We start from the raw sequence: 13,413 nt of genomic DNA on the forward strand, positions 1-13,413 counted from the left end.
GTTGTTGTATAAAAATGTAATTTTAATAGACACACCCATCCGCATATCAATGTCAAACAGAACATTTCAAGAATTTGACCAAATTACCTTCAGAGCAGTCCTTGGGGTGTACTGTATATATACTGGTGTTAATTAGAGAAGATTAAACCCCCTCATTTAATGTGAAATCTGCGTCGGATGATAGCAGCAAAACAGGAAACTTAAGTCTTCAATGTAGGGATATCTCTGGGTTGTTTGTTTGGTTGTGCCACGTAATATACTGTTTCTAGTTTTGGAGGTTAATAAGAATGCAAACATCTTTTGCACTTTGATGTTTCATCATTTGTAAACTCTGCAAAATGGACTCTTTACGCACCTCACCTCTTCCAGCTGAATTACATCAGTAATCAGTAAAGTAGCTGCGGACACGGACCCTGCTCTAGATCGTAACGTGTTCAAACCCAAAGCTATATGAGATCAGTATTATACTGTTGGGTCACTGCAAAAATGTACATGGAAAGAACAAGATTACAAGATACAGAAAAAAGACGTACTGTAATAGTTCAAATTGTAGATAGGCTACTGTAAGTTTAAAGACAAACTCCTTTGTGTGTTGGCAGAAAGGAGCACATATACTGTACTGTACTGTAAAGGTTTGTTTTTTTGTTGTTTTTTTCTTATTGACTGTTGCCCATTGAAATCCACAGAAATGTCAAATTCGACTTTTGCTTTTCAAGATTATGCCCATGAAACAGTCCCCAAGGTACTTCCTTGAAGCTGCCCCATTTCTACAGCCCCATTTGTAGTCTGTTGGCGTGACTCTCTCCACAACTGAACACACATTTCAATGATGTGTGGTCTGTATTGTATCCATCCCTATAGGGTTGCAATTAGTACAGACATTCGTACCAAAATGTTCATTCGGTTCGTTACAGGAAAGTACCGAACGAAAGAGGGAAAAAAAAGAAAGACAAAAAAAAGATGAGTTTTTGTGTGCGGAAACGTAGACGGCGCGTTTGTTTCCCCCTCAGGCGGATTAGGGAAGAGGAGCGATGGTTTCCCGTCACCTCGACGTCCTTAAATCAATAATTGACAACAAAGGCAGCCGAAGCCGACGACTGTAGTCTGTAAACGTACACACACGATCACATGATTTTCATGTTGAACTTCAGCGAGCCCTCGGACGGACTGCCTTCGTCCGCCTCGTCGTCGTCGTCCTTCCGGGGCACGTACTCCACCTCTATGGTGTTTGACTTGACGTTCCCCTTCCCTCTGCTCCAGAGGAAGAGGATAACGAGACAGAAGAGCACCACTCCCAGGAAAGAGATGAACCCCATGGTGGTGGCGATGACGAGGGTCTTCACGTCGAACGGGAAGGGAGCCGCGGCGCGCGTCACGTTCGCCCCGTCCTCGCCACTCGGCTGGTTGGAGATGAAGGCGAACGTCTTGTTCGGCTGGTGGGGCCAGTTGGGCGAGTAGCTGTGCACGAACAGGTGCGCCGACTTGGTGTCGTTGCCCGCCGCGTTGCCGGCCACGCACAGGTAGGTGCCGTTGTCCTGGATCTGAGCGTAGCGCACCTCCAGCGTGCCCTCGGGGGAAACGGTGAGTCTCGAGCCCACCGTCTTGGTGGTGATGAACTCCTTCCGGGGCGACAGCCACATTATCACGGGCGCCGGGTCGCCCTCGGCCCGACAGGCGAAGTGCAGCGTCGTTCCCTCGTCCACGTGGCTCTCTCGGACCCCGCGGTCCGAGATCACGGACTTCCGACAGGTGAAGTAGTCGGCGGGGAGCGTGTCGGGGAAGTCCTTGAACTCGGTGCCGCGCACGGCCTCGGGCGAGGCGCACGCGGGCTGCTGCCCCCGGGCGAAGTTGAGCCTCCACCGCCGGCGGAAGACCCAGAGCAGGCGGCAGTCGCAGGCCAGGGGGTTGCCGTACAGGGCCAGCGTCTCCAGGTTGCCCACCGAGTGGAAGACGGACTCCTCCAGGGTGCTGAGGCCGTTGAGGGACACGTTGAGGACGCGCAGGTGATTCAGGCCGCGGAAGGAGTAGGGCTCGATGGTGGCCAGCCTCCCGCCGACCAGGTGAAAGGCCTGGAGCTTCTGCAGGCTGTGCAGCTGGTTCCCCTCCACGACGCGGATGGGGTTGAAGGAGAGGTTGAGGAAGCGCAGGTGGCCCAGGTGGCGGATGGCCTGGTACGGCACGGCGCTGAGGTTGCAGCTGGTCACCGACAGCGACGTGATGTTGAGCCCGGACAGGCACCGGGGCGTCATGGTGTCCAGCGAGGGCATGTGGGAGATCTCCAGCGTGCGGAGGCGGTACAGCCTCCGGAAGGAGTAGTCGCGCACGGCGCTGACGTTGAGCCGGCGCAGGCGGAGCGTCAGCAGGCCGTGCAGGTGGCCCAGGGCGTCGGCGGGCACCGCCGCCAGCCCGCCGCCGGAGCGCTCCACGCGGAGGCTCTCCAGGCCGCCGAGGCCGTGGAAGGAGCGCGGCGAGACGAACACCAGCTCGGCGTCGCCCACCTCCAGCGCGCGCAGGCTGTACAGCTCCTGGAACATGTAGTCCAGCAGGATGACGATGCGGTTCTCGCTGATGTCGAGGCGCGTGAGGTTCACCAGGCCCGTGAAGACGCCCAGCTGGAGGAGCTTGAGCTGGTTGCTGCGCAGGCCCAGCGTGCGCAGGTTGGCCAGGTTGCCGAAGGCGCCCGGCTCGATGGACGAGATGTTGTTCTCGTTGAGCTGCAGCTCCTCCAGCAGGGGGTAGGCGAGGAACTCCTCGGCGCCCAGCGCCCGCAGGCGGTTCCGGCTGAGGTCCAGGAGGCGCGTCTCGATGGGGATGCCCTCGGGGAGCGCCGCCAGCCGCCGCCGGTGGCACACCACCGAGCGCTCCTGGCCGCTGCAGTCGCAGCGCGACGGGCAGCCCGTGGTGGAGCCCGAGAGGACGGTGCCCAGCATGAGGAACAGGATGGGCTGCCAGCACGCCACCAGGTAGCGGTGCCGGCCGCCCGCCCCCGCCTCCCCGCCCCCGGACGCCATCCTGCTGCTGCTGCTGCCGCTCACCTGTCGGAAGACAACGACAAAGTAAGCAATTCGATTTTATTTGTTAAGCACCTTTCAAGACAAAGTCACACGGTGCTGAACAGAACACAGAACGAGCAATCAACAAGTTAAAGCCAAACAGGAAAACATAGCACAATAAAGGTAAAAAAAGACAATAAAGAATTTAACGAAGAATATAAACAAGGCAAAAACTGAAAACATATAGGCATGTAAAATGGTAAGCTATAGAGGCAGAATCACAAAAACATAGTTATGTAAAAATAAGTCAGGTAAGAACTACATGGGGAAATAAATACGGAATAAATGTGTCTTTAGCTGTCTCTTAAAAGAGTGTACTGACTCAGCATTTTTTTGCATGAGGGGCAGGGCGTTCCAAAGAGTAGGGGCAACCACTGCGAAAGCCCGGTCACCCTTTGTTCTTAGGTTTAAGACCCCGGTATCTTCAGTAGATATTTGTCTGAGGACCTAAGGGTCTCTTAAAGCACAAAGCGTTGTAAACCTAGGGTATAGGGGTCGAAGGTTATGAGGTGATGTTGTTCCTCTTTTGCACTAGGTATGTTGGTGTGGGGTTTTTTAATGTTGTACGGGTCACTAGTGTGCCTTTGTTGTCTTGTATTGTGTCACCCTTCAATCCTCAACCCGCTCCCTCCGCTCCTCAAACACCAACCTCACTCAAACCCACAAAGACCAACCTACGCACCATGGGTGACCGGGCTTTCTGCTCGGTTGCCCCCGAACTGTGGAACGCTCTCCCCGCCCACCTGAGAGCCCCACAGTCGGTATAGACGCTTTTAAGAGAGGACTCAAAACTTTCCTTTTTTACCAAAGCATTTTTTTATAGCCTTGCCCTTATGTTTTAAATGTTCCTGTTCTTTTAGATGTTTTTAATGGTGTGTTGTTTCTTTTGCTTTTATTCACTGCTGTAGCACTATGAGCTTGTAGATCTGCTATTTTTCAATAGCTCAAGTATAACATAATGCTTAGTTGAAACACCGAAACCGGTACCCGTCTAGAATGGGTTTAGCTCCGAGAGTGCACAATTACAACCAAAATGGACCCTCCTTACAGGTCCATTTGGTTCCATTTGTACTGTACAGGTCCGTAAACCGTCTCTATTTGGTATCAATAATTTTGCTGGGGACCTAGTGCATAGAACATATCCCTGTTTGTTTCATACAAAGGCAATTCAAATGCGACAGTTTCTTTAAAATAAAGAACAATGCTAATTTGTCATTGTATCGTGAATAATGTTCTTCCTGGAGGACCCTCTTATTCCTTCATGAACTATACAATTAAATGCATTGAAACCAAAATCCAATGTACAAGACAGTAGGAGACGAGACAATGACCATATTATATAAATAACCCATAGCTCATGTATTTCGTGGACCGTTGCACAGCTCTGGTGTCATGTGAACACCCACACAATAGGTGTCAATTATTCAATGGAGCCTTGCTGCTGCTGGTAAAGGCCATTATAGATGTTACTGGGGAAAAGCATTTCTTTTGGGTGGCACAGGAAGTGGAATTGTTTTTGTATACATTTCTATATTGACATGGTCCGTCTCTGTGTCTCTTTTTACCTGCCTGCCTGCCTGCCTTCCTGCCTGCCCGCCTGCCCACCTGCCCGCCTGCCTGCCCGCCTGCCTGCCTGCCTGCCCGCCTGCCCGCCTGCAGGTTTTGCAGAGTGTTTGCTCGTGGTTTGTGTTTACATCGTTGTGCGTCTGTTTCCTTGTCTTCTTGTACCCTTCCTTCACTCCCCCAGTCTGTCTGTTCCTCCCTGCTGTGTCGTGTATACAATCCTCGTGTTCCCCCCCCCGCCCCCCGCCCACACCAGCTGTGATTGATTCCCTGGTGTGTATAATACCGTGCTTTTATAGCTGTCTATCAGCTTGTCATCAAATGTTCCAGACTAGTGTTCAGTTTGTCTACAGTGTGTTTCTAGTCTACGCCAACAGTAGAAAAAGCTGATTTCATTTATTTGATTTAACCTTTATTTAACCAGTAAAATCACATTGAGACCATAGTCTCTTTTACAAGTGCGCACTGGCCAAGAGAAGAGGAAAATAAATGTCACACAGCTCTGCCAGTAACAACAAATACAGGACATGACAAGACAAACATTTGACATCCGTAATACCAAAAATCTACTATACCAGGGAGGCTCAGAGAGAGTCTAAATAGCTAACCAAGTACAGACTAAAAAAAGGGACAATACATCATGGAACTACTAAGATAAACTAAGAACACAGCAATTGCTATACTCGTCAAAGCAGGAGCAATGGCTTGAGAGTGTGCCAAGAGGCAAACCTCTTAAAAGTCACTATAGGGGGATCAAAGGAAGCCAATTTTAATCTGCTCTGTAGATCGTCTGTAGATCTGTAGATCGGCCAAAAAACCGCTGATGATCCGATCCGGGGCACCACTCAGGAACCGCCGACATGTTTCAACCTCGAAAGGTCTTCATTAGGGCGATAAAACAAATGATACAGACCTTAATTCCGACATGTTGGCAGTTGCCTTAACTTATCCTATTACAATTGGCTTAAGTTCTCATGATATCCCAAAAACTCGACCTCAATTACACAAAAACATAATAACTAGCAAAGTCGCAATTTAGAAAAGTTGCAAAGTGTGGTTGCCGCATACATTACATAGGCTCCTCCCTAATTTTGAAATGTCTATAACGCATAAGAATAGCTTGGTCTTCTGCCCCCTGCAAGCGAATTCATGACTTTATAAACGATTGACGTAATTAATATTGTATGTGTCCTTCTAAATACCGGTAATGTATTTCACCTCTTGTGGGATTTTGTGGGAGCCTTCTCTAGCCAATTAGCTACTACAAACGTTACGCAAAGCTCGGCCAATCACAGCAGAAGTTATATGTAGGTTACTCCGGAAGAAGAAGATTAAAAAAGTGTGACAATAAGTATAGTCTGGTTGCCACACAAATAATAATAATAATATTAACTAAGGTTTTTACTGAACATTTAGGCTCAGAAACGTGCTGTGCCTGTGAACATACGGTAGTCCACTAATCGCGCCCCTTTTAAAATGGTAAATGGTGCATTTATATAGCGCCTTTATCCAAGGCGCTTTACATAGATTGTGCATTACATTCACCCGTTCACAAACACATTCATACACCGATTGCGGCAGAAGCCATGCAAGGTAGCCTACCAACCAGCACATCGGGAGCAATTTGGGGTTCAGTGTATTGCCCAAGGAAAATTTAGACAGGAGGAGGAGCCGGGATTCGAACCGCCGGGCGGCCCGTGGATCATTGGACGTGGACGACCTGCTCTACCTCTTGAGCTGCACAGTCGCCTTTTCCTCCCCATAAGGGGACTAAGGATCTCCCGAGAGCGCCATGGTCGTTCTCTTTTCTCTGCTGCTGCTGTACCTACTTTCTGTGCCAGCCTGAACTGCAATAAAAAAGGACTTACAATCTGTAACCGTTCCTTGGCCTCTGCACCTGGGCCCACTTGCCTTGCTAATCATGACAAATCAATGGCTGAACACCCCGGTTCCCCCTAAAGTGGCAAATTAGCAAGTCAAGATGCCTGAACCAGAGCATGTGTGCATTTGTGAATCAACCCGTGTAGATTTATTCACTTTTAACCGTGTAGGCCTACACCTAAAAGCTTAGGAACGTTAGCTCTTCTTTTTCGTCAGCAATTTTTCGGTGTAAATCATGGTTAACTTTAATTCCAACCCCTAAAACCTATAACTTCATAATGTCTAATCCTGAGCCTGACATCGCCCAACCGCAATCTTTTAATATTGTAAACCTATCTCTAAACATCTGTTTAAGTGTAAAACATCTGTTTCTCTTGTGACCAGGAAAATGGTTCTATTTCTCAAATTATACTATGCTGTACTTGTGGTCCTCACAAGTATGTAATAACACACGCACGCACGCACGCACCTACTGCGCGTGCACACACACACACACACACACACACACACACACACACACACACACACACTCTCAGACTGCGGGCATGTTGCAGAGCCACGCCGTATAATGAAACATATAATGTGTACAGTAATATTGCTCTATGTGTGCATCAAGTTATAATCAGTATAATATTTCATCTAATGTGTTGTTAGAAATGTTGAGCAGCACTTTACGGTTCATCAACGCCATCACGTCCGTCGCACACTGTCTGGCAGTGGTGGAAAAGTAACTAAGTATTGTGCTGTGGGCGAGGCCAGGTGGGTGGTGCTAAGGTGAAAACCAGGTATACTTAATGAACTGGTGGGTGTGGCCACATGAAAACATAATTTTAACACTTTCTGTACACTTTTTTTGAAAGAAATCTTCCTCCTAGTATAATCATAAAAATGCCTGATGATCTTGTTTTATGGGGGGGGGGGGGATATCACGGCACTCCATCTTTAACAATAGATTTAGTATTTAGTATTCAAATGTAGTATTCAAAGTAGTGCGTAGCTACGTGCTGTTCAACAACACACACACGTGTAGTATACCGTATGTGTGCCGTACTCGTGCATGCGCGAGGGAATAATTATGGTATACTATCTGAAAAAAATAAAAAATAAAAAAAATAGTCTACAGCACTGGCTATATTGGTGACCTGTTTTTGCAGCTGTGGTCACACATCTTTTAAATCGGCATCTAAAAAAATGTCAGCGTGTTCAATTAACTTCAAAGCACGTTTTAAATGGCCTGAAAGAGAATCAGACTGCAGTATATAGCCGTTATAGCCGGGAGCCACACAGCAGACATAATCCTAGCATCACAGCTGAGTGGCTGACCTTGAGGCTGATCCACAGATAGAGGCTATACTGATAAACCAAGAAAGAGCTTTCGCTGAAAACCTTAAAGGTGCAGTAGTATAAGTGATATTTCTTTGTTAAAATAAGTGTTCAATAAATGCCAATATTCAAATAGATATCAACGCTACAGAGTTTTTCCAGTAACGGGAGTCTCCCCCCCCCCCCCCCCCCATGCCTCTCAAAGCTCTTTACTTAACAGAAAATACAATTTCCAGGTTGGTATACCAATTTCCTCCAGATATTTCATACAGCATATACAATACATGTGAAAAGAAATGCAGCGGACAGAAATTGCTGGAGCTGGAGGAGCACTATAACATCGAAAGCTGATGAATTGTAATCATAAACAGAAATAGTACTACTGTATTAATCTGGTAAATCTGTGCCATCCTATTTCTCCATCTGTACCAAATCTCTTCGTCGGAAACACAGCCTGTACGTATACCTACAGCTGCTCCTGTCACAGAATTCTGACATCATGCCCAGAACAAAACATAACACGTTTAGTTAGTTGTTAGTCGACGGCTGCAAAGACCAATCTATAAATAACGCCATCAAATGCGACTAGATTTAGGCCCATTTAGACCTGCAGCTCCATGCATTCTATACAAAACGTCTTCTAAATCATGACAGTTTTCAGAAACACCCATGTTTCTATGTCAGTGGTTCTCAGCCCTTTTCATGTCAAAGGACCCCCAAAATCATCTCTTATTTGGCCGCCGACCCCCATCTGAAAATAATTGTTGTTCCAGGGGAACCCCCCCAGAAGCAAAGATTTGAGTTAAAAACATTAGCTCTGAAAGAATATATGGGATTCAGGATTTTTTTTCTCCCAAAAATAGCAGACCGACAAGCTCGTATCACGGCACTCGGTGCCGCGCTATGAGCTTGTCGGTCTGCTATTTTTCAGTAGAGCATAAAAGTACTACATAATATGCTTTAAAACATGCACCAAAAGGGGTTCCCGTTCAGAATGGGCTAGACTTCCTGTCGAACCGACACCAGGTGGTGATAATTGGCAGTAGTGTCGTATGTGACACACACCTGACCCTCATCACTGGAGCACCCCAGGGATGCGTGCTGAGCCCTCTCCTCTACTCCCGGTATATATAGGGACTATGTGGTTGAACTTGACACTTGCCGATATACTCTGAACCTTAACTCTTTTTTCCCCCAAGTCCGTATACGGACGTCGACGCAACGTACGTAGACTCTGTCTATATATAATGGCTGAGGCCTATAGTACGGAAGCTATTAACATTTGTCCGGTTCCTATACAGCAACGCCCCACCGTTCCAACTATGGGATTGCAAATATATTCACAGTGCAAAGCAGTTGTGCATCCATCCTTCCTCTTCGACACACACACACACACACACACACACACACACACACACACACACACACACACACACACACACACACACACACACACACTTTCTTTTCTTTCTCTTTCTGGAAACAAAACGATGGAGGTTAATTGCACAAAGACAATTTGTTTTATATACCTGTAAACCTGTGATGTACGTATCAATAAAGATGATTCAGATTCTGACTCAGAAGCTGCAGAAACAACTCAGAGACAATGTAGCTTAAATGTCACTTAAAAAGGAGAAGGACAAATGTGTGTGTGGAGTATGTACTAACAAGATAGTCTCGCATCTCACGACAACAACAGACGACGACGAGACAAACAGCCAAGTATGGTGAGCTGGCTTTGAAAGCCTCTTATCACGTTGCTGCGTACGGCTTCCTAAAAACATAAAACAAAACTAAATGTTTAATATGCAACACAGTGGCCTGAAAGACGTTGAAAGAAGCCCAGCTGCTCCATATCAATTTTTTTTCTTCTTTTTTTCTTTGTTTTTGTATTCCTTTTGCAAGATATAGTTCAGACAGGCAGTTCAGTCAAAACAGTTCCATTTTTTATACCCCCCCCCCCCCTCCCCCCCCCCTTTCTTGATGTAACAATCTTCAAGGGCCCAAACTTTAACACAAATGGGAAACTAGACTTAAAAGTATTCTTTAAAGAAACAGACACTCACGCCCTATTACACAAAACGTCATTCCACCCGACACACTCTTACACAGGAATAGTCAAATCACAACTACTAAGATTCCATAGGATCTGCACGCAAAGAAGTGATTTCAAAATAGCTTGTAAAACTCTATTTAATGCTCTCAGACTAAGAGGATACACTAGGACCTTCCTCCGGAAAGCCCAAAATACCTTCTTAGAAATAAGAGTGCGAGATACAGGCCCCAAATTGGCTCTGATAACCAGTTATTCAACACAGAGCACACTAGCCAACAACAGAATAAAAAGGAATTTTGAGAACCGAACGGACGATCTTCTAAAAGATTATAAAATTATATCGGCCTACAGAAAAAATAAAAACCTTAAAGATTATCTAGTACACAGCAAGCTAAAATAAATCAACACACCAGCACGCCAGGGACCAGAATACTTCAAACCATGGGCGGATTTAAAGGGGGTGCAGGGGGTGCACTGCACCCCCTGGCAAAAAAAAAAAAAAAAAAAAAAGTTTTTTTTTTTTTTTTTTTTTTCAAACTTAACTTATGGCTTCTGACTGTAGTTTATAATCATCTCTCTTATCATGATATGATGCCTCGCTGTACGGCTGTAGTGCATGTGTGTATGTGTGTGAGCTGCTGTACTACCTAAATAACTCATTTTTAGGGGTTAGGGCATTGTAAAAACGCTAAAATAATAAAATAAAGGTTAAAAAAATCGCGCGCGCACGCTTCGTGTGCGCGTGGGAGTCGATAGCCAAGCTGTCGCACCCCCTGGCGTCAGGTTCAAAGTCCGCCTATGCTTCAAACCCAAACAATTAGTAAAAAATTGAACCACAAAACGCGTTTTAGAGATTAAACAACAAATAACAGCCAGAACCAGCAACTGCATTTATTTAATCACATGTGAAAAATGTGGTTTACAATATGTCGGAGAGACAGGTAAAACAATAGGTACTAGGCTGGGACGACACAGATACAATATTAACAATGCCAAAAAGACAACCACAAGATTGGTGCAACATTTCATGGCGCACGGCATTGAAGCTCTAAAATGCGCTGGACTTCAACACAATCCTAACTGGACAGTAGGAGAAAGACGTTTTAATGAAAAACACGGATTTTCCTGGAGGCTTAAACATGCCTAAAATCAGATCTTGAACACTACAAAACTTAAACTCAGGATTAAACTGGAGAAATCTAAAAGTGATTGGATCAGACTTCCTTCGGATACATGGCGAATGCATTTATTCCTTGCACAGTGCACTGAAGTCTTTTAATTGCCCCCCCCCCGTCCAGAAACAGCAAACATATTACAACGATCAAATACCAAGAATAAGATGACACAAAAAAATACAAACAAAAACCACAAAAAAGACATATCTGATATGGCAAATAATATGCTAGTCTATAGTCAATAGTACCGCCACCAGCAATCGTGGCTTCGGAAGGGAGGTGTATTGCAGCCGGGTGCAGTACTTAGTTTAGACAGTTTTTGGTTTAGACTAGTCATTGGTTAGACCAGTCATTAGTCCTACAACTACAACCTATCTCAAACCCTCACCCTAACCCTAGCCTCGATACCCAGGCTTTCAATTCGTCTGCACGAAAAATGAAAGCCTGGAGGAACGCATTGGCTGCCTTGGTCTAGAAGTGGGAGTCAACGCTTCCGGGTGGGTGTCACTCCAAATGATGTGACGTAGCGCTTCACTAGGTGGGAGAGGAGTGGCCAGGGCTGACGGACAGATCGGTGAGATCCAATCAGGGCGTGCACAAATCTCAGCCGCGACCCATCCCTATAGACCAGAAACTTAACACGTTAGCTCAGGCTACCCTAACCCTAACCTCCCACGGGGCAGCACACCTAAACCTAACCCATGTCTAACCAATGACTAGTCTAAACTAAGTATGCACCCCTTCCAGCCCCGTCCACATCGGATTTCTTTCTATAATGTTCATGGCTCTATGTTCTGTCTTCTCCAGCTGTATATATGTCATATGTCCAAAAAATGTTTTCAGAATTCAAATTCAAAAGTATAGCAGAAGGAATGAACTGCTACTTTTCATACTTTTGTGTGAGTGTGACACTGTAGTGTATGATGAAGTATAGGCATTCATTGATTAACCGACAGCAACGATATATTATTGTCGTTGTTCAGAATTGAATCATATCCTTTGTTTGTGATGGCGATGGCATTATATGCCTTGCTATATCCTGCCTTGCTAATAAATCATACCTCCCGTTGTCGTCGATCGCCTCGGGGAGTGTTTTGGCTACATCTAGCTACTTCAGCTACATCCGCTAAATGTGCTCCGTTGCGGCAAATCGCTGGCGGGCGCTATGATTTAATGGTCCTAAATACCCCCCGGGCGATTAACGTGTTAAACGTGTGTTTTCCCCCCCATTTCAATGCATTTATCCTGTAATTTGTTCAAAGATTGTTGGACAACCACTCCAGAGACTCTATACATCCACGTATGATAACAGCATCCTAAGGTTAGCGAGGAATATCACCTCTTAATACTAGCCATGTTTTGTATGGAGAGTACAGGTTGCTGCCTTCAGGAAGGAGATACAGTAGGCCTATGGTGTTCCAGCGTACAATAAGGTCAGACTGAAGAAGTCTTTTGTCCATCAGTCGACTTCGAGGCTTAATCAGGTTTTTGGCCAGGACTAGACTGAGCTGTGGACATTGCTCTGTGCCCTTATATGTCTATATATGTATGTACCCGGTAACTGTATTTTCATTTCTGTTGTTGTGTTATGTCAAATGTGTGTATTATGTGTTGCATACAAGGCCGCCGGGCCGCAAGGCAAATGTCAGTGCGAACTGACAATAAAGTACTATATCATATCGATGTCATTATCTATGACAGTATCTATGCCGTATTATCACAAGCCACAGAATGGAGGCACTATAGGGTCTCTAAGAGTGGTTAACTTTACTGTACAAAAGCCTTGGAGCTTCAATATTCCACATTGAACATTACAACAACACAATCCACTCTCTCGACACTGGATGGATTCTCAGCAGAGCGAGGTCAGAATGAAGGCCCTCTGGGCTATGGGTTGTTAGAGAGAGAGAGAGAGAGAGAGAGAGAGAGAGAGAGAGAGAGAGAGAGAGAGAGAGAGAGAGAGAGAGCACTGTGTCTGGCATTTTAACGCGCACCGCTGTTACAATATATGAGGTTTTTGCTGTTTTGTTTTGCTTATTTTGTTCCCTCATGTGCTTCTCCTTGTTTGAGGTTTGTCTTTTCTCTTTTCATTAGATTCCGCTTTTAATTATGTATGATGCTTCTTCCGTCTATGGGATTTGTTTCGTAAGAATTGAAAAAGCTTTAATGGAATTTTAATCATGAAAGAAAACAGAATCGGTTTGCCTCAACATTTTGTAAGTAATTGTAATTAACTGGATTTCATATTTCTGTCCCTCTCTAATTTACAGTCAGAGCCCAGCTGGTACAGAATTGTGGATTATATAAACGTATACCTAAACTTATAAGTCTTACCTGAATCCTTGGCCGAAAAGGTGCCTAT

General features: G+C 45.7%; 1 protein-coding gene across 1 annotated transcript in view; it reads right to left on the reverse strand.

Annotated features, from left to right (window-relative positions):
- Nucleotides 1–1,124: 1,124 nt before the first annotated feature.
- Nucleotides 1,125–13,413, reverse strand: part of lingo1b (leucine rich repeat and Ig domain containing 1b) — a gene marked incomplete at both ends in the record, with an annotated part of 63,626 nt that continues 51,337 nt past the window's right edge. Inside the window, 2 exons of the mRNA XM_080771495.1 lie at nt 1,125–3,035; nt 3,746–3,796. Of these exons, the coding sequence (XP_080627621.1) occupies nt 1,125–3,035; nt 3,746–3,796 (1,962 nt within the window). The remainder of the gene's footprint in view (nt 3,036–3,745; nt 3,797–13,413) is intronic.

The sequence above is a fragment of the Protomyctophum bolini genome (assembly GCF_963924005.1).
Source record: "Protomyctophum bolini genome assembly, chromosome: 1".
Classification (NCBI taxonomy): domain Eukaryota; kingdom Metazoa; phylum Chordata; class Actinopteri; order Myctophiformes; family Myctophidae; genus Protomyctophum; species Protomyctophum bolini.